The following is a 27,943-nucleotide window of genomic DNA, read 5'->3' on the forward strand; positions in this document are numbered from 1 at the left end:
GAGGGAAATACACTTAAACATGTTTACCGTGATGCAAGGGCGGATCAGTAGAGTTGTGACTCGCAGTTTTGTTTTGATTCTGTCACCATGGTGACGTCCGCCAGCTCATAGTACCACGAAATGACCACTTCAAACGTTTGGACTGAGTCTTAAACTGAATTTATAGAAGCCACTGGCCTCACAGAGGAGTCTTAATAAGTACATCAGAATGGGAGGGAGAGGGAGACAGATCGCAGATGTGTATTTATGGCTCCATGTTCATGAATGACACATTTGCATACAAGTTCCCCAAATGTTCTTCAACAGCGTGGGGTCGTGAGTCAAGAAGCTTACTACAATAGGCAATGGATCTTACTTTGTCGGTCACAGTCGACGGGGGTAGCATCTGGGGAGGTCCTGGTTCCAGCTCTCTCCTGACCCTCACGGTTGACGCACCAACATTCCCCAGTGGAACCATGACACTGAGGAGAAGAAACATGCTTAATGCATTTCCTTGCAGCGACACTTGCCGCTTGTAAGATAGCTTTACCTGTCGAGAGCGGTACTGTCCCTCCGAGTCGCACTGCGGTACGTAGACTCCGAGGATGGGGTAGCCCTCGGAACTAGTGGTCTGGACCCTGTCTCTGTGGTGCTCACAGTGGGTTTTAGGGCGCTCTGGCTCATCTATGGATTGGAGAACGGCATCAAAAAATAGTGCCGTCAATAGATTCAAACTTTTAATCGCAATTCATCGCACACCCGCCAAAGGTAACTCGCAATTAAAAGTAAAAATAAGAACCTGGTTTATCACAATCTTTCCGTGAAGCGCCGGGGGGGGTTCTTGTTCCGGCGATCTCCTCTCCCCTGTTGTCCACACACCAGCAATGTCCGGTGGAGCCGTGACACTAGAATGCATTTGAAAATGAGTAACACAGAACCAGTCAAAGAAACACCCCAAACCAATGAGAAATCTCCTTCAACCTGCTGCTTTGCGTATTCCCCATTTCCATCGCACTGAGGAACAAACACTCCGGCTAGAGGGTAACCATCTGGACTTGTGGTCTGGACGCTGTCCCTGTGCTGCTCGCAGTGAGTTTTCAGACGTTCAGGTTCATCTACATATTGAAAATCATCCATAAGTACCAATGGCACATAAACACATATACTGTGCACAGTACCTGGTTTATCACAGTCTTTTGGGGTGACACCAGGTGGAGTCCTTGTTCCCCCTCGCTCCTGCCCTCGACTGTCCACGCACCAGCAATGTCCAGTAGAGCCGTGACACTGTGAGAACAGACATTAGTGTAGACTGTGCAACACTGTCTGACAAGAAAGAGCCAATCAGAACACAATCAAACCTGTCGCTTTGCGTAGTGTCCATTTTCGTCACAGTGGGGAACAAACACCCCAGACAAGGGGTAACCTTCCGGGCTGGTGGTCTGGATGCTGTCTCTGTGGTGCTCGCATTGAGTTTTGGGCCGCACCGGTTCGTCTACAGGTTTAAAGTGAACGTCAACAGTAGGAGTGAATTCACATCTATTGTCATTGGCGTTGTCCCCTCACCTGGTTTGTCACAATCCCTTGGGTCAGTACCCGGTGGCGTCCTTGTTCCGGGACGCTCCTGGCCTTGACTGTCGACACACCAGCAATGCCCGCTGGAGCCGTCACACTAGACAAGACAGGACAATGAGTATCACACAACCAGCAAACCATTTTACCATTGAAGTTCAAATTAAAACCTGTTGAGGAGTGTACTCTCCGTTATCGTCACAGTGAGGCACAAACACTCCAATGATCGGGTAACCATCTGGACTAGTGGTCTGGACACTGTCTCTGTGGTGCTCACAGTAGGTTTTGGGGCGCTGCGGTCCATCTGTAGATTTCAGACAATGTTTAAAACGTGTTGAAAAACTGACAACAATAAAGCATTTTGGATTTCACTCACCAGGTTTACTACAGTCTCGAGGTGCAGTCCCAGGTGGGGTCTTGGTCCCTGGTCTCTCCTGTCCGTCCTTGTCCACACACCAGCAGTGTCCAGTAGAGCCGTGACACTAACACGCACACGAAGACAGAGTTAATATACTGTGTATTCCAACGGAGCTACTTCCATCTGCACAGCGGTTCTCACCTGCAGCGGTAAGTACTGCCCATCATCGTCACATTCTGGAACATAGACTCCAACCAAGGGGTAACCTTCAGGACTGGTGGTCTGCACGCCGTCTCTGTGCCGCTCACAGTGCGTTTTAGGACGCTCATCTGTGTAATAAGTAGTGTTAGTAAAAGTAATTCCAGCACCAACAATCCTGCCAGGTCTGACCTGGCTTATCACAGTCTTTAGGGTCAGAACCAGGTGGGGTTCTAGTTCCTGGTCGTTCCTGTCCGCTGGTGTCCACACACCAACAATGTCCAATAGAGCCGTGACACTGAAATGTAAAATAAACTCGGTATACATTTCCACAGACCGTGTGTTTAGGTTACATACCTGTCGAGGGACATAATGTCCGTGAGCATCACACTGAGGAACAAAAAGTCCAGGAATGGGGTAACCATCCGGGCTGGTGGCCTTGATGTTGTCTCTGTGTTGCTCACAGTGTGTTTTAGGCCGCACAGGTTCGTCTAACAACGAAACACTGGATTTAATGACACAGTAAAACAGTGATTTAAAGCAAAAGAGTGGTCGATCTCCAATCACCTGGTTTGTTGCAGTCAACGGGTGCGGCAGAACCTGGCGGAGTTCGGGTTCCGGCGATCTCCTGGCCATGTTTGTCAACGCACCAGCAATATCCTGAGGAGCCGTGGCACTGAAAACAAGTGAAGGTCACTCAGTCTGTAATGTTTTTAAACATGCAACACCAGGTTTTAAGGTTAAGCTCCCACCTGCTGAGGTGAGTACTGTCCGTTATCATCACATTGCGGAATGTAAGCCCCAACTATGGGGTAACCTTCCGGACTAGTGGTCTCCACGCTGTCTCTGTGGTGCTCACAGTGGGTTTTTGGACGCTCTGGTTCATCTGGTGAAGAAATGAAGAACAGATTATGTCGACATCACAACATCTCCTTCGACCGTCAGATATTCATAACAGTCTTTTCCTTATTATTTAAGGCTCTCTATTTATCCTAATCCTCACCTGGTTTGTCACAGTCTCTCCTGGCAGTCCCAGGTGGGGTCCTTGTTCCAGCTCTCTCCTGTCCACTTTCGTCAACGCACCAACAATGACCCGTGGAGCCATGGCACTTCAAAACGAATGGTCATTAATATCGCTGTGTTTTTAAATGTGAATATATTTTCAGTCCAACCTGCAGTGGAATGTACTGCCCATCGGCGTCACACTGAGGTACATAGGCGCCAAGGATGGGGTAACCCTCAGGACTAGTGGTCTGCACGCTGTCCCTGTGGTGCTCGCAGTGAGTTCTTGGACGCTCTGGTAAAGACACAAGCCAACACTGTCAATTCTGCTCAAGCTGGATTTACTGGCAGTAAAATCTTTCAAGCAGTAAAGTGCTCCAGTCTTGTGTTTCAACTACACGCCACCCACACGCTGCGTACAGCGGTGATATCACCTGTTTTTCCAGGCATTCCAGGGATTTGACCCGAAGACCCAAACAGAGCACCACTTACAAGGTTAGGTACACACTCTCTTAAACCTGCTGTCTGTTTAGCTTGTCAATGAGTTGAGAAATTGAGGGGGGCACAGGTCAATGTTAGCATGAAAGCCTTGGAGAGTCCTGATGTAACACATCTGCAGACTCATGTTTTGCAACAGCGCTCAGGGGAGGACGAGGGGGAGGCCGGAGAGGAATCTCCCTTCTTTACCTGGCTTGTCACAGTCTCGAGGAGGTTCGCCTGCTGTAGTCCGGGTTCCCGCTCTTTCTTGGCCGCTCTGGTCAACGCACCAGCAATGTCCAGTGGAGCCATGGCACTGGAGCGGGGCATAGTTTCCATTTACGTCACACTGCGGCACATAGGCTCCGACTATAGGGTGACCCTCGGGACTGGTGGTCTGAACACTGTCTCGATGGTGTTCGCAGTGGGTTTTGGGTCGTTCTGGCTCATCTACTGAACAAATTCACATTATTAAGTCACAAGAATATTTTAAAGCATTAAATGGTTGGGGCACTACGGAAGAGGATCAGGATACTGGATGACTAAAAAAGCTTTCACCTGGCTTGTTACAGTCTTTAGGTGGAGTTCCAGGTGGAGTCCTGGTGTTGGCTCTCTCTTGCCCACTACTGTCCACACACCAACAATGTCCAGAAGAGCCATGACACTGGGAAAGAAAGGTATGTATAGAATTAAAAAGCAATCTATAATAATCATCATCAACTATAGTACTGCATACCTGTAATGGACGGTATTGTCCATCATCATCACACTGGGGAACATAGAGTCCAATGACTGGGTAGCCGTCTGGGCCGCTTGTTTGAACACTGTCCCTGTAGTGCTCACAGTGTGTTTTCGGACGCTCGGGCTCATCTGAAGTGAACAAAGCATTTTTAATTCATTAAAATGATTCTTTAATTTAGTATTAACCACGCGGCATCATGCTGGAGTCATGCCAGGAAAACCAGGGGAATGTCCCACCAGGTCGGTCACAGTCTTTCGGTGCTGTACCAGGTGGAGTCCTGGTTCCAGGTCTTTCCTGTCCCCTACTGTCCACACACCAGCAATGTCCAGTGGAGCCGTGACACTGCAGCGAAAAAATGACGTCTCAGAACTCGGAACCTCCCACTTGCTGCCTCAGCATTGCTCTTACCTGCAACGTTCTGTATCGTCCATCAGAGTCACACTGTGGAATGAAAGCCCCGACACTCGGCTCCCCGCCTTGTTCAGAGCTGCTCTGCAAGCTGTCTCTGTGCATTTCACACTGGCTCTTTGGACGCTCCGTCTGCTCTGTAGCTACAGAAGGAAGGAGATTTTAAATATGTGATCAATGAACAGGCCCTCCAGGGTAGATGATGTTTCATGAGGTTTCATGGCACAGTATTGAACGGTCAATGAGGTTTAATGAAACAGTGTCCTGATTTTCAGAGGCCACCAGATGGCACTGTCTGCTGTAAAATGACTTGAACAACGAAGTAAATGAAACCTCACGTCATTTCTAAACCAACAGATGGTTTCAGAGAAAAGAATTGTTTTAGAAGTCGTGCGTAGTCAGTTTGGGTTTCTGACTACAATAATATTCTGTTGAAAAATGTATTGTTGAGAAAGTGCGTTGCCCAGGCATCATCTCTGGGAAAATATAATCTACAGTAAGTATAGCTGTGTTCCAACTGTCTTATAAGAATCAATTGTTATTAAAGAACTGTAGAAACAGTCAACATCAAAACTCATTGAAACACAAACGCATTCATCCATGTAGATCTATACATACACAGTATACTACAGTTGAACAGGGAAAGCTTCACAGGACAAAATTCAACACTAAGCTTGAATTGTTCTAATGTTGCAACCGACCATCCTGATGTGAAAAGTGCACAAACCAAACCCTCCTACACATTTTTCACAGAGCACATGTGGCAGTACTCCGTTTGTCTTTCACTTCTACTCCCTCCTCTCAGGCTTATCTCTCACATTAGTGGTCCCACTCTCCAACTCTTATTTTCACATTTGTCACCCGACCTCCCCCTTTCACTGCGCTTCCTTGTTCTCGCAGCTGTGAGTTACTGCTGGGGAAGTTGTTTTGCTTTTGGTTTAACAAATACATGGGTTCCCGCCAAATATTCAGATGGTTTTGGAACATTCTGTGCAGCAAACTGCACCTGACGCACATTTAACTGCGGGAGAAGATGACATCATGAGAAGATCATGAATGCATATATAGGCAAAAACTTGCGCACCACAGACTGTTTTGCTGGAACTCGTCTCAGCATTCTTTTAGAACAGCTAGAGTTTGCCAAAATATCGATACCACGATATGTTGCAATATTCCTCCGGCCATAAGATATCGGTTCACAGGCACCAAGAATCGACACTGAAACAATAAACATTTCGCCGTCCTAAAAGCATTCTCTCACAAAGGGCTGCCGCAACTCTTAAAAATGCCACGTCGCTGGCACTTCGCCTGAAAAAAAGTTAATCCGGCAGCAGCGTACTCTTTCGAAAGGAGGTTAAAAAGAACAAGAAGAGAAGAATTCAATGGCACGTGATTAGCAAATAGACGTTGCGTTGGTCCTCTGATCTTTGTCTACGGTGAATAAACAAACCTGGCATCAGATAGTTGATAATGAAGTCGAGGCTCACACACGTCCAAGACAGTGTTGCTTGGATATTTTATGATGAAACACTGCAACACTGGGTTTGTCTCAAACCATTTTGTGGTCTGGGACTGACCGTTGCGATATTTAGCCAATGAACTGACCAAGAAGGACTAATAAACCATAAATGCATCTTACATTTTAAATCTATGGGGGTCTAAGTTTTTTCATGACACAAACACTCACCAACACAGGTGCGTCCATCGGTGCCAAACTCAAAGCCGCTCTGGCACTGACAGCGATGGCTTCCAGGCAAGTTTACACACTGAGCATGAGCCCCACATGAAGCCAAACCCTCAGCACACTCATCCACGTCTGCAGGAGGGGAAAAAAGAAGTATTTCTATAAGAAGTAGAGCTATAAACCACATATAACCTAATGCACATGTAAGTCCAAAAGCTATTATTAGGGGTAATTACTGGCACTTTCAGGACCTATACAAGCTTTGTGAGGTTCCTACACACCCGGACGTTCTTAAAAACATTGCACAGTAACTCTGGCAGGTCTCCGCTCTGATTACGTGATGAGAAACAAGCACTTTGGCTCATGGGAACTGAGGCAGAGCCTTCAGGACGGCTGGTGCTGTCAGCAGGAGACACAGGCATGATGCTGGACTAATACGAGGCCAGCTCAGAGCAGTGGAAGTCCCGGTTAATGATGGGATCATTGAAGAAGTCTAGGCAATCAGAGCTTCTAGTGTGGATGAGGTTAAAAAGGTGATTCCTCCTTGCAACGTTTCGGGACTGAAATGATGATCCAGACGTAAATAAACATTGAAAATGGAGGCTTGAATATTCTGCATGTCTGTCCCCATGTTATCTAACATGTTAAAAAGGGTTCACATGAACAAACCTCTCCTTACACGTGTGCTTTGAAGTACTATCCCATCAGATGTACATTGCTTCCACCTTGGAGACTAAAGTCTTTCGGCTGAAGAGGGAGATTTCGACCTTGAGTTTCGCTCGTTCACCTGTCAGTTGTTGGCTTGTTGATGTGTGCACATCAAATAAATTAATCTTGGACATCTGCCATCCATGTTCTTTAATGGGAACACTAGTGACGGGCAGCTGAGGTTTCATGACACAGTGTCCTGATATTCAGAGGCCACCAGGTGGCGCTGTCTGCTGTCAAATGTTTGGACAACAAATTCAATGACACCACACATCATTTTTAAACCAAGAGCGACATCTTGTGGCCTCTGAAAATTCGGACACTGTTTCATCAACCCTGCAACACTGTTTCATCTTACCTCATCTACCCATCACTAGGGGTCACCAACTTCCAAACACATTAACATATATATACATAGGGTGAAAGCACGCACCATAACAGTTGCGCCCATCTCCTGTGTAACCTGTGGCACACAGGCATTGGAAGGCCTGTCCCTCCAGTGGGACGCACTGGGCGGTGGTGTCACAGTCGTGATTGCCAGCGTAGCAAGGGTTCACTAACTCAGGCCCGGTGGATTCAGCTGAAAGAGAAGCACATTTCCAGGAATCAGATTATTGGAGCTCTGGATTATTGAACGTTAAAAGCACGATGATTACAAGTCAACCTAACCAGACACACATGTAACAGAGCTGCAGACAAATTCCCACAAGCCGGTTTCCTAAAAGGAAGTGACTCTGTTCACGTTCCCAAGATCCAACATATGGACAAGTTTAGACACAGACAGGGAGAAAGTAGGAGTCGCACTGAAGCGGTGTTCAAAAATCAGCACACAGCTGTTGCATGAAATATCACAAATCAGCAAAAATACCAGTTAGCTCATCCTAACCCTTTTTTTGCAAATACCATTTTACTATGCAACGTTAATATTACAGGATCACGGCAATGTAGACGTTACAGGGAACCTTCACATCTTTTAAGTCAAATATCTGCTACTGATATATGTCTTAAACTCTAACATTAACCAGCAACAGCCCTATTATCTACTTCACCAAATATACAGACACAGACATTAGCAGCAGCTTGAATTCATCTCCCGAGGCCAAGAAGCAATTCTGGCTCATTATCAGGGCGAGAGATAGGGTGACAGAGAGAGGGAGAGGGAGAGAGAGACGCTTTTAAGTTGCGAGTGTGTCTGGGAAGACTGGAAGATGAGAGGGGGAGATACACGTGGACTGGTGAAACGATGGAGGGATAATTAAAGAGACAAAGTGAGAGGGAGGGCAAACTGGAAAGAAAACACATGCACTTTAAACGACAGACCATCAAAGTCAGGAACACAGTTATCCACCTGCTTTAAACAGGACCCCTAACAAACAACAAGCCATTCTGCATTAGTCGCAACGAAATGGCCACGAAGTACCACAATTATTACGCTGTCTATCATTACAAACTTCTGCTGGCATGTTGAAGGGAGCATGTTCTTAAAACGGTGCTTGAAGGGTCTTTGATGACGGTATGGCAACATGTAAACTTCCATTTTGACTGAGGAATCCAACCCAGAGCAAAAGCACCGAAAGCCTCATCAGCTTTTTGGCAAAATAAATAAACAAATAACAATCCCAATGCGGTAAAACTTCATAAATTACACTGTATTTTAGTCCATTCCACTGGGCAATTTTCACGTGGTAAGGTTAACTCTAGCCCTCTTAAAACTCCCTTCTGCAGCTGCGTGGACGAAAGTTCGCAATGTCAGGGGAAAGAAAAAACCCAGTCAAGAAAGAAACATTGTTATCTCTCTGTGTCTTTGAGCAGAAGGTAATGTCTCCACACACTTTCTGCAGGAAGAAATTATCTTTAACCATCCAAATAAAGACAAAGTGAAATAAGTAGAACACATAAATATGGAAAAAAAATGTATTGCACGTTTTACATGACTTTGTCTGTATCTTGGAAATAGGGCAAAGAGTACGAGTGTGTTTTAACCTCATGCTTACCAGCCCTTCAGTGATTCTCATTACATCACAGTGTTGCAATTTTCACAGCAACCCCATCCCCCCCGCCAGAGTATCTGTCATTGGCTTGGATATTATTTCCCAGAGTGTATGACCTGAGAACCCATGCACATGCACACACACACACACACACACCAATTAAATTATGTTTACAAAACCCCTGATCCCTTAAAGCTCTTCCAGCTGTGTGTCTGCGCACGTGAGTGTGTGCGTGTGAAGTGCATGATCATAACCTTTGAAATCAACGCGTTGACATGTGAATGACAGAAATTTGGTCTGGATTCCAGAAATTTCGAGGAAAAAACACCCTAATTTCACTTGCTCTCCATCAGCTAAGGTCCCAGGAACTCTTTCTGGATTGTCTCAGCAGGACTGGTTTAAAGGAGCATGACCACTTTGTGTTGACGGAAACAGAACAAGACTTGTGTTCCAGCATGGTAGAAACGACTGGTGCGTAAAGAATTATTCTTTCACTTAGAATAAGTGAATCTGGCCCCTTTTATTTATTCAATCCTGATTTTTTTTAATCGCTAAAGTGCATTTAATGATTGATACCTAAATGATCAGGCGCAAACATCTGCTCTGAATTGAAAAGTTAAGTCTCCAGGCTGTAACTCATGTCAGGAAAGCATCTCACCTCCCACTTGGCTGATCTTGTTGGTGATGGCGTATCGCAGGATCCGTTCATCCTTAACGTACATGACAAACACTCTTTCCATAGTGATCTGCAGCGTTTCTACCGGGGCGGCGTGGTTGTCATGGCGACAGTCACGGTACGTGATATTCTGCTTCAGCTGGAACGAGAACGACTCAGATCCTCGGTCCGCTGAGACCACCGAGTACTCCCTGACGGAAGTGGAGGTCGCAACTGGAGACAAACATGGCGACGACGCCTTTCAACAAAGAGGCTTATGAAAGATCACAGGATACATGTGGTTGATGATGTTACCGGATGGATAATACTGGTAGGTCTCCTTGAAAGGCTCCATGGTTATCTCAGCACCAGGCGGCAAGAAAGGCACGTTCCCGTTCACGACTGTGTCGACGGTGAGGTGGTTGTGGTCGTCCAGGCCGCGACCCGTCTGGACGATCGTCACCCGCTGATTGCCAGGGTAGAAGACCATCTCAGCGTGACGGGTGAACTCTGCGCCTGGAAACAAAACAAGCCCACAAATCAGAAACAACTTACGGATGTATGCATACTTGCACCGACCACAGCCGTTTAATTGGACCAAAATGTTTCGTTCGCATTATTGCATTACGGCTTGACATTGGTGCTGAAGTTGTTTATCATTAAAACGCATTGTTACAGAACACGCACAGATGTTTCCAATTGAGGGAGCTTGATATCCCCTCACATCTCTGGAGACTCTTTTGGCTTGGAGAAAACATACAAACAAACACACTCAATTTGGAATGTTGAAGCTGATTTGGATCTGTTTACCTGTGATTTTGAATCCTGCCTGGCTGTTGGGGAGCTCCAGAGCAAACAGCCACCCAAACAACTCTCCTATAGGTGCCACAGACATCAAAGCCCAACCCACCAACTCAGGAACCTGGCCCAATCACAAGGAAAAAATTAGAAAGAAAAATGGAGAAACAATGATTCAAAAAGAGCAATTGTCTGACCTCGCTGATGGCTGTATACGCCCTCCCATCTCCCACCACAATATACGCATGGAGATCAATGTTGCTCAGTTCAACAGGAGTAGAGCCCACAGTCACAGTGCCGCTGAGCTTACCACTGACACGCTGAGGAGCACCTGAAGAGAGGTAGTGGAGCTGTTCAATGAAACTGACCACACACGCTGCCAGGTTTAAGAAAAAAAGGGACATCTCTGACCATCAGGCAGACAGTGGCGTCCATTCCCATAGAATCCGGGACTACAGTGGCAACAGAAACCTGTTGCATAGTCCGAGCAAAATGCATTCTGGGAACACTGCTGCTGGAATCTAAAAGACAGAAGGAGAAAGTTAGAAAGAATTATATTTCTAAAGGTACATTGAGGAGCAAAATCACTTTGAAAAGGGAATCACCATTTTCATATTGGCAAATACATTCATGTTATTCATCCTTAAATGTATTTGTTTTGCCAAAAATATGAGGTTCATATTCGTTACCACCCCCTTGTTGATACATACCTGGCACACGTTTCTTTGTTCTCTGTAGTGTATTGGATCACTGAGGACAGAGAAGAGCACACATGGTTAGAACAAACATGAGTGCTGTCTTTTCTTAGCTCATAATGAATAATCATATCCAAAAAAAGAAGCACATCCTCAAGTTTAATATTCGCATATTAATTAATAACCTTGTTCTTATTCTGCAAGAGTTTTGGGGTCTTCAAATTCCAAATGTTATAGATGACTAGACTGTTTTTACCTTTACACAGACAAAGAGAGAGCTACACAGAGCGCACACACACACACACACACACACACACACACACACACACACACACACACACACACACACACACACACACACACACACAAACACACACACACAAACACACACACAGCACCTCTTTCAGGCACAGGTCAAGACTGTACTCAACTATGGGCCAGATGTTCTGTTCTGTTTTGGCTCTGTGACAGCTGCAAAGGATTCACTTAACACCAAAATATTTATTTCAATGGATCCTCATTTTTCCTGAGATAAACATTTTTAATAGATGTAACTCTGAGAACTGGCTTCGGATCCAGTTTTTGGCCTGACAGAACACTTATTTAGAGTAAAAGACGGGTGGCAGAGGAGGGAGTCACTCTCCCACACCTGGGAGCTCAAGAGCACAACAGCAGTATTGTACTGGCAGCTGCTGAGCTGCTCACTGGTGGATGGCGAGGTACTGTTACCCTGCTGTTTCTCACAGTATCCTACCAATTCATGATGGAACGCTCCCAAGAACAGAAATGAGGAGGACGGCTTCCTCTTATCCATGGATTCACACTTAGTTAAGATTCAAATGAGTGGCTAGATAAAGTGTTTCAGAGCTAATTCTATTATGTCTTACCTCCAGTGTCAAAATCAACATCATCTTCCACAGTGACCACGTGACCTCCTGGCGTGAGCGGGGACTCATTTCCATGAGGAGGGTAAACAGCTGCCGCCTCCAGAGGAACCTAACAAGGGACAGATGACGGGTGACCACTGTATTCACATCCAATATGGTATTTCTGCTGTCGGCACCAGCCAAGAAATTGAAACTTTCTCCAGATGCTGCAACTCGTCTAGCTTTTGTATGCAGCGTTGTGTGGGGAATCATGACTTGCATTTTGGCAACCAATTTGTCGAGAGCACAAATATGAATCCGCATAATCTGCACCACAACCGCAGTATTTAGTTTAATATTACCATTTCAAATCACCCACTGTGATCTGACAGCAGTATTATTCAGCATTAGCCACAGAGTCTGAATACAATATTGCGTACTTGAGTATTAAACAGCTAGTATGGTGGATAACACTTTCATAGTTTCCTGGATACCTTGGGCTGCTGTTCCTCTGGATTTGGGGGAGCGTTGCTCCTGACTGCTGGCTCAAAACTGTAGCGGGGCTCAGGTGGGAGTGCCGCATCTTGGCTACCATGCAGACCCCTGTCATCTGGCTGCTCTGATGGGGACGCGGGTGATTGAGGGGCTTGCGGCTGGAGGGTTTCTACTTCAGGAGCCGGGTGGAATTCTGGATCACCGCCTGTTAAAGGGTAGTCATCATCTTCTTCTTCTTGATGGTCAGCTTCAAAGTTGTTGTTTGAATACTCTTCAAACTCGGCATACTCTGGAGTGGTGGTTTCCTACACAAGCAATTGACACGGAGGTTAGGATGTAATATTTAGGACATTTAATTTTATACGAATGCATTTTACCAGTGAGGTTCCAGGTTTTAGGGGTGGTGTAGTAACAAGAAATCCACCGATGGAGGCAGGAACTACGTTGTCAAAAGAGTAACGATTCCCCGTGTGGAAGAGCCACACGCCTGGTATTCCAGTATTACCGACTCTGGAGAGGAAACAACAATGTTTTTTTCCTCTGATATAAACCCATGTTTTTTACACTCGATTCCCTCTACTTACTTGTAAAGGTTTTGGACACTAGTGACATCACTGGTGACGCTGTGGTGTGGTCCCTCAGTTCGGGAAAAAATAAGATACGAAATTTCTCCTCTGCTGAAACCAACTCGTGCTGGAAGCTCAATGTCAACATTGTATGACTCCTAGATGAAGAGAAGACAGGCATGATGAGAACAATATCCATCCATGTTTAATTCAGTATGTAGCATAGAGCGGAGTCTACCTTTGGTCTTGTGCCGAAAAAGTTCAAGCCTCCTTCAGGGTAGAGGAAGAGAACGTACGAGTCGGCCTCATCATATCCAATGACGGCCTGGAATGTATTGAGCTGGAGAAAACAGATAATGAGACTGTTAACCAGAACCAGTGTAGCACATAACACAACCCTGACTTTCCATAAACCACTGCAATTAATCACACAAATCATAAATCATTTTCACCAAACGTCCTCCAGACACTCCTACGACTTGGACATAATCAGTGCCTGTGTATTTGGTATACTCACAGGCAGTTCTTTCTCTGACGCTGCTGTGAATGTTAAACCATAGTAATGGAGGGTAGATGTTGTTTCATGACATAGTATTGAAGGGTAGATGTTGTTTCATGACAGTATTGAAGAGTAGATGATGTGTCATGACATAGTATTGAAGGGTAGATGATGTGTCATGACATAGTATTGAAGGGTAGATGTTGTTTCATGACATAGTATTGAAGGGTAGATGTTGTATCATGACATAGTATTGAAGGGTAGATGTTGTTTCATGACATAGTATTGAAGGGTAGATGATGTGTCATGACATAGTATTGAAGGGTAGATGTTGTTTCATGACATAGTATTGAAGGGTAGATGATGTTTCATGACATAGTAATGGAGGGTAGATGTTGTTTCATGACAGTATTGAAGGGTAGATGATGTTTCATGACATAGTATTGAAGGGTAGATGTTGTATCATGACATAGTATTGAAGGGTAGATGTTGTTTCATGACATAGTATTGAAGGGTAGATGATGTGTCATGACATAGTATTGAAGGGTAGATGTTGTTTCATGACATAGTATTGAAGGGTAGATGATGTTTCATGACATAGTAATGGAGGGTAGATGTTGTTTCATGACAGTATTGAAGGGTAGATGATGTTTCATGACATAGTATTGAAGGGTAGATGTTGTTTCATGACATAGTAATGGAGGGTAGATGTTGTTTCATGACATAGTATTGAAGGGTAGATGATGTTTCATGACATAGTATTGAAGGGTAGATGATGTTTCATGACATAGTATTGAAGGGTAGATGTTGTTTCATGACATAGTATTGAAGGGTAGATGTTGTTTCATGACATAGTATTGAAGGGTAGATGTTGTTTCATGACATAGTATTGAAGGGTAGATGTTGTTTCATGACATAGTAATGGAGGGTAGATGTTGTTTCATGACATAGTAATGAAAGGTAGACGTTGTTTCATGACATAGTATTGAAGGGTAGATGAAGTTTCATGAAACAGTGTCCTGATTTTCAGAGCCCACTAGTAGCTGTAAAATGTTTGGACAACAACTAATTCAATGAAACCTCACATCATTTCTAAACCAAGAGCGCCATCCAGTGGCCTCTGAAACTTAGGTTACTGTTTCATCCACCCAGCAATACTGTTTCATGATACTTCATCTACCCATCACTACTATACAGTTAATACTGCCTTCAATGATCTCTGTTAAGCAACATCAACCAGTGTTCTTCCCTTAAAAACAAATCAGTTGGATTAAGACTTGAAAAGACAATGTCATTGGCAAAAGTACTTGTGCTTCTGTAGTCTACTGTACTCTAAATTAATGAACTATACACAGGTGGCAGCAACTTCACGCATACTGTTACCATATTCAGTGTCACGTAGCATGTGCAACATCTCTCTTGACTACCTTTATTATTCATGTTATTAAAGAGCACAAAGTATTGCAGTTGTTTAATAACCAAGGTCATACATTTTGTAAGCACAAGAATACCCAGCACCCAACCAAGGGTTTTTTAACCCTCACCTTGCTTTTGGTATAGCAATAGCGTTTACCATTTCCCATAACATAACATAAAAGTAAAACCTGTTTCAGTGCAACCAGGTGGAAAACCCACAGCTTGCAACAACTTGATGAGATATGCAGTCGATATAGTAAAAGCATCACTGTCGGTAAATAACTGCAGTCAGCTGCGCACTGATGCACTCATCACTAACACTTGGCTCTTCTCAGCTCACTTCGACCACCTTTGAGCTTCTCTCATGTTTGACCTTCTCCTGCCCTATTTCTCTTTGACCTTGCCGTCACTCATCTCTGTCTTTTACAGGAGTCACGTTTGACCCCTTGCACTTCTTAAATCGCACTTAAGAATACAGCCTGTTAAGCAACATTTAAATATGATGAATCTTATATAAGTTTTTACTCTCCTGTTCCTCTTAAAGGCGTCAAGTGTGTGTGCAGCCTGGCCCACTCTGCCTCCCAAACCGCAGTTGAAAAAACACAGATTTAGTGAATGACTCTGTGAGCCCATGTTTTCCTTTGGGACATAATCATCACACACACACAGACAGGGATGTGTACACACACACACACACACCGACACACACACACACCTTGGTCTCTCAACCCCCAGCCCAGATGTTGATCGGCACAGCTGTCTTCCTGTGCGTCTGGACATCTTTCACGATGATGTTACAGCATGCACTCCAGACGTGGTTACAGTGTGACACATGGATCACACACAAGCCAGCACAGATTCCCTCCACGTCTAATCATCTCCCCTGAATGTATGTGCATGTGTGTGTGTCTGCTCCTAATTGTTTACATCAACATCTTTAAACTATCTTCTTGTTTGTGGGCGTGGAGGCCCACGTAGCCTCTGGGTACTCTGTAACGAGTGAGGAGGGGTCCTTTTTGTGTCTTTTGTCTTTATGGAGGAGGGAAGGCGTTTCTGCATTGTATCTTTAAGCAATTTAAATATTTGTGGCTGATTTTCTGGCATTCCTAAAGTGCAGATAAGACAAACCAGGATAAGGAGGGAAGGCTGGGAGGTAATGTAAATGTTATCAGTCATTCGTTGGCGAGTCTCACGATAATGACTTATACTACAACTTTCTTTTTCCTGGATGTAACTAGCTTGGACATTTGGTGAGCAGCTTACAGCCAACATGTCATCACATTCATGGTTCAGCCTTTCAGACGAGATACAGCCTAGAACATTTGTCTTGTCATGTATGTGTTAACAAAGTTATGTTGTGCTTCAACAAACAGCTGGCGGACACGTAATTGCAGCAAACACACATCAAAGATGGGGCGGTGGGACCCCGACCACACAGGCCTCCCTACAGGCCCTTTGTCACACCTTCATTTTAAAAGAGTAGCCTCACACATAGCAAGCAGACACACACATTAATCGTCTCCAGGTCCAACAAATGCTTGTTGTCGGGCGCATCACTAAAAGGTTTACGTGGTTACATCAGTCGTCTGGTAGGTTTGTGTCTAGCACGGCGGGGGGGCGGGGACACCCCACAGCAAGCTACATATGTTGCTTGTATGTTGTAGAATTGAATACATAGTAAATGGAAGAGACAACTAAGAATCATTTCCAAGTCAGTGTGAACTTTTGGGGACATGAGGTGTCAAGTCAGCATTGTTCCCAAACGAGTTCAGACACCAGCAGTAATGTAATTATCAAGACAACTGTTGTTTGGCTTCAAAATAATTAGGGTTGTGGTGTGACGTCTCGAAAGCCAATTATTCACCTCGACAGTTGTTTGTCATTAAAGGAGGAACAGCACAAGGAAAAACATTCCACAGTTCTAGGTGAACCTTTGTGGCCTTAAACACATTCTCAACTTGACAAACTATCACAGCGTATCTTGTTTGATAGCCTTTCTCTTGTAAAAAAAAGAAAAAACAACAATGTGGACAAACCTAATTCAAAGGTATCAGACAATGATGTGACAAACATGGGACCATTGTGAGGTTAATCTGCCCAGGCTAGGGTCACTGAAGCCCTCACAGCTGTGTATGAGTGGCAGGGACGTCACGGATCGACTCCCTGTCCATCATCACAAACCACATATCGATATATCTGAGATGCAGAGATGTGGCTAACCAGAAGATAATGTCTAGACATTTAAAAAGTGAAACCTTAAACAAGGACCCAAAGATTACAAATAATTTAAATTTTTTTGGCATGAACTTCAGTGCTTTTCAACTGAAGTCCAGCTTCATCAACTGGTTGCCATTAATGCAATACAGTTCTATGGCTCCAGCTTTCTGTTTGTTCCGTTTGACTAGATCATTGTTCAAAGTTGGTTTGAGTCTCAGCTGCTCTTATCTTAACATGGAATTAAAGATTAAGCATTCTCCGTATCGCTCTCTTCTGATGAAATCTGTTAGTTCCTCCCAGTGCTGTGGTGGAGCCAAGCTCAGACCTGATGTAACTGCTTGCGTGTACTTTTTTTTTTCCTGCAACAAACCATATTCTACACTCAGATCTGAGCCAGACTCGGAATACTTGTCGTGATTACCCCTCCAAAAAAAAACAAAACAGAGCATCTGCTCAACATGTGCTGATCAGCTTATAAAATACAGACAACCTACAGACATTTTTATTTGTGAAAGACCACAAGAAGCTTCTTTGTCAATCGTAACGACTCGAATTTACAATCATTGCTTGAAAATATGAAACACGTTCAGCAGCATTATTGTCCTGGTTCTCTGACTTCACCGTCATGTATCACGCACCAGCTAGAGTCTTTTAAAGCACCTTACCATTCCCAGATGAGCCATTCAATCTTCCTGCCTTGCTCATAATCAAGTTTAGTCTACTGACTAACGTGACTTTGGCTGAAACACTCATGGACGTCTCATCTTGTCTACATGAATCCCCCAATACGCTGTTGCAAAACGATCTGGATCGTGTTTGCATTAAACTGGAGGTCCCGGCGTGGGCAGCCAAGCTAAGACATCCCTGGGACACATGCAGGCGGAGGAGACGGGGAGCAGCTGTAGGCCAGTTGCCATCCTCACCGCAGTGCTACGAACGGAACTGCCTGCAGCGTGGGAACTGGCACAGTGCGCGCACACACATGCACACATACACACGCATGTATCTAGCAGTTGTCTTACAAATGAAGGTGCATTTTGGAGGGGGGGTTACTTTCCTGTCAAGCAAAATTTAAAAGCTAACCCTTAGTGTCGGAGGAAATTGTTGGACTTTCAGGCTTATGAGAGATTTCAAAAACCCTTTTGATCATATAGACAGCATGTGGTAGCAGAAATATAGCCTTTTTTCTTAGATCCAAACAACTTAATGAACAAGTGAGTTCCACAAATGTGAGTTTTATAAAGCGGTTAGGGTGGGAATAGAAGTCAGAGTTCCAAGTTAGAGGCGCATGGTGACCGATAAGACGATGATTTCTTCAGTTTAATTTTGAATTGTTTGCCATATTGGGAGCCTGAGCCAGGGCCGTCTACTTCAGGCCAACTTAACAAAAACTATGAACGGGAGTCAATGGAGAGACAAAAGTTATTTTTTGATCCAGCTTGAAATACGCCATATATCTCATAGATTTTTGATTTTCCAGTAGCATCAACCAGCCAGCAGGTGGGACAAGCTCTACAGGGTCACCGGAGGGTGCGGAGATTTAGGCTCCCTATTGTCATGAGGCCGCAAGATGACATGAAATTCCATCAAACACACAAATAACAGAAAGACAAAAAAAGTTTTGGATCAACTTGTCTTCAACATTGTGACAGTGTCTGTACCAAGCCACTGTGAGGGTCATGCTCTGTTTGCTTAACAGACCCTGAACTGTTGCAGAGCAGTTTGGGATTTTAAGATGCAGAGCAATTGCTCTATGCAGATTAAATTTTGTTTATGTCTTGAGTATGGTACTTTGTGTTACAGCTTACTTAGGGATTTTCTTTTCATAACTTTTATAACTAATACTTTTTTAGTATTACAAAACTTCCTCAATTGATGCTGTCGAAAGCTACATTAAGGAATCACAGTATAAAACATAAAATCTAAATGATCTAAAAATCTAAAAATGACTTCTACCTGTGTGGACACTGAAACACGTGGATAAACTAGCCAATATTCACTTTCTGTGTTGAGATTAATCATCAGGAGATGAACAAGCCAAAATGTATTAAACTTTCATTGCGTATTGTGGGTGCTGACACTTTCACAGCAGTATTCCACAGCTTTAAAAGCTTGTGTAATGGATACACGTGGCTCGTGACGGACCGTAGGACACTGTCATGAAACGCCAATGGCTTGTGTACTACAGCAGTTACTGCCGTTCAAGCTTTGATAAAAACTGCAGTACCAACTTGTCAAATCCAGTCGCTTCTCACATTGTGATTAATGCATTTAGGATGTCGCTGCTTTAACTAATGACCGGCAAGCCACTATCGAGGAAACGGTTGAAATAGCTACGACTTCTTAAAACATCAACATGCCGAGGCTCGGACTGCAAATGGCTCCCGTCATTAGCTGGTTGGGCGACATGTAGTTCAAGACAACAGCATGTGTGTTACGTGTCTAAAGTGGAGCAATTACAATCCAATTAGGATAAAAGCCACATTAACAGAGTCTTTTCGGAAACCTTTGGTTATTTATTTGGCTTGTGAAGCGTCTCTTTGCTTTGCCGTCGCAGCGTGACACATCTTCACACCTCCCCAACACAACACTGTTTACCCAACTCCCCCCACCAGCTCTAATATACATCCTGGCAAACACACACCTCAGGTTAATCGGTTCACACACACATACCAGTCGACCCCCAACACACCCCACCCAGGATCACTTCAAAGGACGGTGCTACCATCCCAGCCAAGTCTAGACCCTTCCAATGTGACAACCCCCGGCCCCCCGTCATGGTTTTATAGAGTCCAACTCCAGGCACTAATCAACATTTCGCTGAAGGTGGACACACTCAGCAACAGTTGGGGCTCAGAGAAGAAGCAATCACTGGTGTTGGTGTGGTCCCAATGAGAGCCGGGTATCTCAGTTGTGGCTTAAAGCTGCACATCCCCACTTAAATATTTCAACATTGAGCTTTTGATCAATCAGACGGAAAGCTTAAGAGAAACCAGATCACTAGCACAGGAAAGGAAGAGGGGAGACAGATGTGAAGAAGGACGAGACAAAAGGAGATCCCCTGCGGTTTTCACTTAAATCTCCCACTGCTGTCATCCCTCGGCCCCATATGCTGGAAATAAGGGACAAAGCAGCTCTGAAGTGATAAGTTACATGGTCTGCCTTTACACAGCAGTAAAAAAAAAAAAGTTTCCTCAACAACAATACAAGTGCCACTTTTGAGCTCTAAGAACTTCTCTTTCATGCTGTCGCCGCTGGACACACACAAGCGCCTACACTTGACTGCTGCAATGTAAATGTAACACGTTTTGTTTTGATTAAACCGACTGAAAATGGTTTAATTCTGAACTATCATTAGGTTATTTAAAACAAGAGTAGCTGATGCCACTACATTTCTGTCGTTCAAAAAAATGGTTTATATTACTCATATCAGTTATGTGGCTTCATTTTATCCCCTTACTCACTATCTACATGCTGAAAGAGATGTCACATGAACACCTTCATTTGTTTTTATTAAGGACCTGAATATGTTTTTCAGACATCTGAGATTTACATGATGATACTGAGAACAGCGCACAAGTCTTGGTCTAAGACATGACAGCAAAGGGGACGCAGGTATGCAGCACTGATTACTTTTAACCCATTGGCCACGCCGGAAAAGTACAGAGGTGACAATTGAGGGCAGCGGGAACTAAATAAACTGCAAGCAGATGTATTGACAAAGATACTTGACATTTAACAGGAAGAAAATCCCCAATGATTTAGGGACTGACAAAGCAGTGTTTTTCCCCAGATTCTCTTTCTCACTTTAGCTTGTGATTATCGCAACTGTTTGGAGATGTAGTTGGGAGCTGGACCTTATCCAATGTCTCTGCATCTGTTCCAGAATTGTCTGCACAAACCCACACCTTTAATATAAGCGCAGGCCAAAGCGGATTTGCACAGTCATATGTGAATGAATGTGCTGCATTCCAAAACAGTTCAGGATCTCTGGGCCAGTCCCAGCAGAGAACATAATAAATCTAAGTTGTGTGGCCCCTTGACAGCGCCTCTTGGACAACCAGGTTGCATGGTTCATCTCAGTCAATTGAAGTCATTACGGTGAAGTCTTGTTCATGTCTGGATTGCAAAATTGAATGACAAATTGGGCTTAACTCATCTATATTACTATGTGAGGGATTGACCAATGTTCGCCGCGAGAGGTAAGTAGTAGCCAGCAAAACCGAGGGTTGTCCCGGAGAATGGGGTCAGACTCACCTACTATTGTACTGAGTTCAAATGAAATACAAAAATGGTTTAATCTTCAGTAAAGAAGCGTGTATCTGCCTATAAAGGTGCATGCAAGCACTTCAACCACTAGATCAACTATTTAACTACTTCCCTGCTGACAGACAAACACAGGAAGTGAAGTCTGCCTGAGATGCCATCCTGACCGGTCACAGCCTGTTCGTGTCTACCTGTGTGTGAACTAAAGGATAACGAGTCGGGAGAGGGGGCTCTTTGATGACCCTTAAAGATGACCTCCGACCCCACTAAGAGCCAGATTATGAGGGAATGAAGGATTACAAATAGACCCCCCACCCAAGGCTGATTACGTGTGATGCACACATTTTAGGAATTTGGGACACCCGAGGGATTCTGTGAGAGAGAAGATGATGCGATGGTACCTTGTTGGAGGCTCCAGTGGTTTGACTTTGCTCTTCATAGGCTGCCACGTTCTCCCATGTGGCCACCACGGCATGCGTGGGGGTGAATTTGGCGTCTGGGAACCCTCGGTGCACCTCCTGGGTGAGCAGGTGAATGATTGCATGCATGAATGATGGCAGGAGGGGAGTAAGGGAAACCAAAGATAGGGAGTTTTCAAAAAGGGAGTGAGTTAATGGATGAAGAGCTGAAAAGAGGAAGAGTCCAGATCTGAAGAGGAGTCATCTAAAGGAGTTACTCAGCGAGGAGAGATTGAGCGTTAGCTAACCTGGGCGACTCTGATGAGCACGCTGGGGGTTTCGGTCACCCTGTAGTAAATGTGCCCTTGCCCTCTACTGGTGTCTATGTCGGCCAGGAAGGGCGCCACCACCGGAAAGTCCGTGGGGAAGCCGTCGTCCACGTACTGCTTCTCCATGGGTAAGTCCTGAGCCGATATGATCCCATTGGTGGCCACCTACAGAGAGGAAGACTCACAAGTCACCGAGGCTGAACATGAAATTCGTCATGAATGAGAACCACTGGGAGGATAAACAGGCAAACCCTTTCGAGGTATTCTGTTGTGCGCTTCAGGATTTTGTTCCACGGCACAGTGAACCGTGTTGAACTTCTCCATCAACAAACACACTGCAGGTTTCCAGGCCATGAGTTACTTCATTCTTTGCACGTTTTGATGCACTATTTTAAGCCTTTGAGGAAACCTTAGCCAGACAATTGAACCTCTGGATGAAATTTCTACTCATCACTGCTACAATCACGTACTCATTCACACACAAAATATATTATTTTATGTTTTTACCCACTTCATTTCATTCATTCTACAATGACCAATGTTTAAAACTTTATACATATCAGAAACCCTTTTTTGTTATATGTGTATATTTGCTTGGAAGAAATGCATCAACTGGAGCTTTGTGGTGAAATCATCAGTGGAGTTGTTTACACAATCCCTCAATTTAGTACCGGGAGAATTACAAACAGTGTGCAGAGGAAGGAGAGTGATACTTACATATAGCTTGGAGAAGAAGGAGTTGTAGAAGTAGAAGGGTCTGGGTAGTGACAGAACTTGGGAAGTTTCATCGTCACCTTCTGCCAAAATTGAATCTCCGCTTAAAGTCCCATATGGAAAAAGGTCAGCTCTCTGGATGGCTGTGACCACATTCAGGCTGCAGCAGCTCAGCAGTAACAAGGCCAGCATTTGCTCCCTCTCCATGGTTGAGCTGGGGGAGATCGAGCAGCTCAGCACTCAGAGACCAGAAGGAGAGAGACACAGATGGACTCACAGATAGAAGCGAGGAGAGGGAGAACTCACTCCTCCTCTGCTCTGTGGGGCTAATACTCTGGAGGGTGGGGGGGAGGAGTTTGAAGAAGGGGGAGTCATGATGTCCTTGGATTGGTCAAGGGAGGTCTGAGTGACAGCCGGCCAGTGGCGGAGGTAACATCTGTCTTAAATTAAAGAAAAGATAAATAGAGAATTTATAATCCGGATGTAACTCTAGCTGTTTCGCAACGATGATTCATTGCAGAGAGAACACACAGAGTTAGAGAGTAACTTAAAAAGGATTGGGGGAAAAAATGGAAAGGGTCGCTTGATTAAGTCTATCACAACTTACAACGTCCCTAAATAAAATATCCCTCATTTGCTCTTAAACTCACTTGAAATTAATATACTGAGGAATGAAACGCTCTGGTGCCCCCTAGTGGTTGCATCCATTTTGTGAATCCACGACCGCACCGCCTGTGTCCCACAGGACATTTAAGTCACTGTACACTAACTTAAACCCGGTGTTGCTTTCCTCAGTTAGTCTCGTTTATCAGCAGTGTAACACTGGCGAGCATGTCACGTACACAAACAAGAAGGCAAGGTTAGGCTATATTAGGTGATTGGTAAATGACCGGGATGCTAATGTTTAGCGTAAAATGTATTCCAGACATGACACCAGTCAGTTTAAATATACAGTTGAATCTGTCTCATGCATCTGTCTGCGGGGGATGTACCGAACTGCGCTCACTGACGTGTTTCTATACAACGGAAAAGAGACTGCTGACATGAAATGATGTGAAAAGTAACTGACATACCACGTTTTCCTTCCTCCACTTAAGCGGTTATGGTCGTTTTCAAATACATTTTGAACATGACATGTTCAAATGATTACGATTTGGTGATGTTCTGGATTGCTACTTGAGTCCTTCCTCTTCTTTGTTGCTAATGAGTGGTGCCATCAAGTTATAGGGCGCTACTGCCACCTACTGTTCCATTGAGATCATTGCTATCAATGACATTTCAAATTTGAATGTGAAACGTACTGAATGAATATGAATATAAAATAATTGTTTAGCTAAACTACTGGTTGAGAGAAAATCACAATATAATAATAATAATATATTATTACTAATAATAATAATAGTAATGTGTTTCGACTCACAGTGACTCTTCATTGTTGAGGTGCTGGTCTTTCTCTCAAGTCAAGGGGTCAAACCACAGTCAGGATAAAACAAAATAAAACTTTTTTTAAACTATTTTTATTGAGAGCAAAATTAATGCTCATTTAATTATCTGAAAGTGACCATGTCTACTCCTCTTTGATTTAAAGCTTTTATGCTGTGAACTGTTACAACAGCTTCAATTGTGGTAGTGAATATAATTGTGATTTCACACTATTTTTGTTACAGTATGTAACCCGAGTATGCCTGTTTATTTTGCTAGTTCATGTTCAATATTTATTAGTCCCAAGTCTTGGATATAACGTGTGACTTTTGAGCTCGTCTTCTATTGTTGAAGATTAAAACATGTGTAACCCAAAAACAGCCACTGAGTCACTGACCTCATTTTCAACTCTCATCATGTGGCGCTGTTGGTTTAAAATTTATGTGAGATTTCAGTGAAATGGTTATTCAAATCCAAAGATTTAAGAACACAGAGTGACGACGCAGTCTCATTATTATAATTCATTCTCTGTCATATCTGACATCTCCTTCTGCTTTGGATTGTGCCCTGGATGAATAGTGAAGCTCAAACACTGATCTTCGTAGATATTGTGACCTCAAGATCCGGATTTTGATCCAACCACTTCACATGACTCGCCAACATTTGGCATCCAAGCCTTGTGTTGAACACCTTTACAGATCCATGGTTTGAAATTCAAACAGAAACCTGGTGGACTGCGAAGCTTGATTCATGTGTCGTGACCACTACTGATACATGATGAGGTATCATGAAACAGTAGTGCAAGGTTGATGAACCAGCGCCCCAGTTTTCAGAGGCCACTAGAAGTTTGACAGTGTTGAGAATGAATTTAAAAACCAAGTTCAAAACTTGTAAAACTGATGACTGTGTCCTCTGAGCTGAAATACAGACATCTTCTATTCTGCTTTGTCCTCCAGAGGAGCGCTGCAAGGGGAGCTGTGCCAAGCTCAGCATCAGCAGGCGGGGGACACCCTGGACAGGTCCCTAGTTCATCACAGGACAATACACCTAGAGACATCCATTCATTCAGCGCAAATCGTTTTGCCATATTAGACTAAAGTGTTGACGCATAAACAAAAGTCAGTAAGAAATTTAAAAAAGTCCCTCGCATGTTTTCAATGTCATTGCCCAAAGGCTGAAAAGGTTGTGTGGGTCTTCAGTTTCTGTACCCACAGAAATTACCATGGTGAGTGGAAGACAGTCTAAAAAACCGCTGGAACAGGACTACCAGTAAAAACAAATGACTAACATTTGAATCCAACATTAAATGCAGGGAAGCAGAAATGACCACGCCCACCGTCCAACACCACAGAGGCACAGATAAGGCTTGACAAAAACATGCAGGGAGGAGCAGTGATTATCCTGAACACAGGACTATGTCATGCCATATTCTGATGCAGAGAAGTGTTCCAGAACTGATAAGACTGATTCACTTTCACCTCCATCCTGATGCTGGAGGTGAAAAGCCCTGCCAGAGTCAGTGATATATATACATGGCTCGGTGGGAAAGATTACATTTCACAGAACAACAGATATGGATATCAGCGGTCAAGGCAGAGATCATGTGATTTAATAGTCCACTGAGAGGCTGACAACAACCATAAAACCTGCCTAATGCAAGACATAACTCTTCCTCTGCACACTGGTGTTGACTTCTCATTTCTGCTTCAGCCTATTTTCTGTTTTATATTTTTGCCCACTGCCATATCTAAATATATTTTTAAAGTTAACGATCTAAATTGTACAGATTTGAAGTGTGTTTCAGCCAAATAATGCTCATAATTGTGATGATCTGCTGCTCCGCATTGTCACCACTGATACTGAAGTGTTGGCTGAGGATTAATTCTTAATTCTTAGGCGCGAACTAAGCAGGGAACGCACTCGACCGTAAGTCACTCACTCTCACCTATGGAGAATTCACAGTCGCAAATGGACCTCCATGTGATTTTGGACTGGGTTAGGAAACCGGTTTGTTATGAAACGTACTCAATAATCTCTCAATCTCAGTCTTTTATTTGTGTGATTTTTGATGGACGTGTCTGCGTTATGCGCTGACTACAAATGACCAGCAGATAGCGCCAAATCTAAATATATGAACCCCGTTCACGGTGGCAGGTCACTGGCAGCTGCGTATTCTGACTTGCAGTGGATGTTGGGAGCCGTCATGTCGAACCCAAGTCATACAAATTCAACCTCTTGCTTGTGAATTTCTTTGGAGCAAATAACACGTCATTTTCATTTACTCTTTCGATGACTTCAAGTATTTACAAAAAATATCAATTAAATAGATAAAAAGATACATACTAACACTACTACAAACAAGAGCTGGATTATGTTCGTGGACGCAGAGATTCATCTTCTGACGTGAATGTTAAAATCCAATTTTCCGCAATGGTGCTGGCGCGTTGACGCGTGCCCCCCTTTGTGTGCGCGTGTTTTTAAGAGATTACGACCACAACACACAACAGACAGCTGTTGTCAGCACTTTAACCTCAACAGGAATCTGACAAAAGCTGTTTATATCAGCTGAGCCACTGCAGGTGTCCTGTTCAGGATTCCTGGGACAAAGCTTGCTCTGTGGAATTTGTAAATAAACTATGGTGTAGGTAACCACATTTAATCTTTGTCTTCATTCTAAATTGAAACACGATGCGGGTTCCAAGCAAGGTGTGTCAGTATGTCCAGCATGAGCACTAAAAAAACAAGGAAATCTTGCACAAGTAGGTCCGTAAAAAAAGAGGTCTTGACCATAATCAGGTTATATCCTAGGTGGAAAATAAATGTAATCCAATAAACTGTTGACGAGAACATTCACTAAACGCTTCCCATAACCTGATGGTTACGTTACAACTTGGATTTTTGTTGTAAATATACGCTTGATTGTCTCTTAGAATAACATGTGGGATGCGGTGTAATTATGTGCACTCTGCTTACTGTCAGCGGTTCCGTTAATATCAAGAGCGATCGACCCATCAAACCATGCGCGATCAGGTTTCATATTGGGGAGCAAATATCATGGTTATAGTCTGCCACTGGTAAATATGAGGAGGGTAACTGAGCAACAGTAAAAAAAGAGTGGCTAAAACTGGTCATCTGATATATAAAGTGACACTAACAGAGAGTGAACGGACAAAAAACAAGTAAATACACAGTAGAAAAGTGCTGAAAGACATTTGTGATGCCATAATGACACTGCTAAGTATTACTAAATGGGCTGGAGCTTTCACTGGGCCATTTTAGATTCAACCCAAATTCACTCAAGGGTGTGGACAATATGTTGAATTGAGCCGTTTTGAATGTAATTTTATTGATGTGATGTGATTTACAAAATCATCAGCAACCATCAGGAAAACACTAATGGCCGTGGTCTCGGAACTGTTGTTATAATTGTGATGCCAGTGCTTACGGGAACTGCACGTGTAAGAGAACAAATATGTCAGATCCAGTGGGAA

General features: G+C 43.9%; 1 protein-coding gene across 4 annotated transcripts in view; it reads right to left on the reverse strand.

The window, feature by feature from the left end:
* The window catches only part of nid2a (nidogen 2a (osteonidogen)), a 31,381-nt gene extending 7,154 nt beyond the window's left edge, over nt 1-24,227 (reverse strand). The window contains exons 1-39 of one of the 4 annotated variants that reach the window (XM_053849550.1): nt 24,104-24,227; nt 23,308-23,470; nt 23,034-23,244; nt 22,296-22,481; nt 21,991-22,107; nt 13,430-13,531; nt 13,210-13,349; nt 13,003-13,135; nt 12,625-12,930; nt 12,152-12,260; nt 11,280-11,319; nt 10,981-11,090; nt 10,767-10,900; nt 10,582-10,693; nt 10,087-10,287; nt 9,775-10,005; nt 7,559-7,705; nt 6,421-6,549; nt 4,734-4,876; nt 4,562-4,667; nt 4,320-4,453; nt 4,142-4,247; nt 3,794-4,033; nt 3,277-3,401; nt 3,108-3,213; nt 2,857-2,990; nt 2,672-2,780; nt 2,462-2,595; nt 2,297-2,402; nt 2,108-2,235; nt 1,925-2,030; nt 1,719-1,852; nt 1,543-1,648; nt 1,338-1,471; nt 1,158-1,263; nt 961-1,094; nt 779-884; nt 530-663; nt 356-461 (exon numbers count right to left, since the gene is read on the reverse strand). In XM_053849550.1, coding sequence (XP_053705525.1) covers nt 356-461; nt 530-663; nt 779-884; nt 961-1,094; nt 1,158-1,263; nt 1,338-1,471; nt 1,543-1,648; nt 1,719-1,852; nt 1,925-2,030; nt 2,108-2,235; nt 2,297-2,402; nt 2,462-2,595; nt 2,672-2,780; nt 2,857-2,990; nt 3,108-3,213; nt 3,277-3,401; nt 3,794-4,033; nt 4,142-4,247; nt 4,320-4,453; nt 4,562-4,667; nt 4,734-4,876; nt 6,421-6,549; nt 7,559-7,705; nt 9,775-10,005; nt 10,087-10,287; nt 10,582-10,693; nt 10,767-10,900; nt 10,981-11,090; nt 11,280-11,319; nt 12,152-12,260; nt 12,625-12,930; nt 13,003-13,135; nt 13,210-13,349; nt 13,430-13,531; nt 21,991-22,107; nt 22,296-22,481; nt 23,034-23,244; nt 23,308-23,405 — 5,143 coding nt within the window. In that variant the 5' untranslated portion in view covers nt 23,406-23,470; nt 24,104-24,227. Of the gene's footprint in view, nt 1-355; nt 462-529; nt 664-778; nt 885-960; nt 1,095-1,157; nt 1,264-1,337; nt 1,472-1,542; nt 1,649-1,718; nt 1,853-1,924; nt 2,031-2,107; nt 2,236-2,296; nt 2,403-2,461; nt 2,596-2,671; nt 2,781-2,856; nt 2,991-3,107; nt 3,214-3,276; nt 3,402-3,793; nt 4,037-4,141; nt 4,248-4,319; nt 4,454-4,561; nt 4,668-4,733; nt 4,877-6,420; nt 6,550-7,558; nt 7,706-9,774; nt 10,006-10,086; nt 10,288-10,581; nt 10,694-10,766; nt 10,901-10,980; nt 11,091-11,279; nt 11,320-12,151; nt 12,261-12,624; nt 12,931-13,002; nt 13,136-13,209; nt 13,350-13,429; nt 13,532-21,990; nt 22,215-22,295; nt 22,482-23,033; nt 23,245-23,307; nt 23,471-24,103 lie in introns of those variants that run through there. The other 3 variants (XM_053849540.1, XM_053849559.1, XM_053849568.1) reach the window with 3 other exon arrangements.
* Nucleotides 24,228-27,943: the final 3,716 nt, after the last annotated feature.

This window comes from Synchiropus splendidus, chromosome 1 (genome assembly GCF_027744825.2).
Source record: "Synchiropus splendidus isolate RoL2022-P1 chromosome 1, RoL_Sspl_1.0, whole genome shotgun sequence".
NCBI classification, from domain to species: Eukaryota; Metazoa; Chordata; class Actinopteri; order Syngnathiformes; family Callionymidae; genus Synchiropus; species Synchiropus splendidus.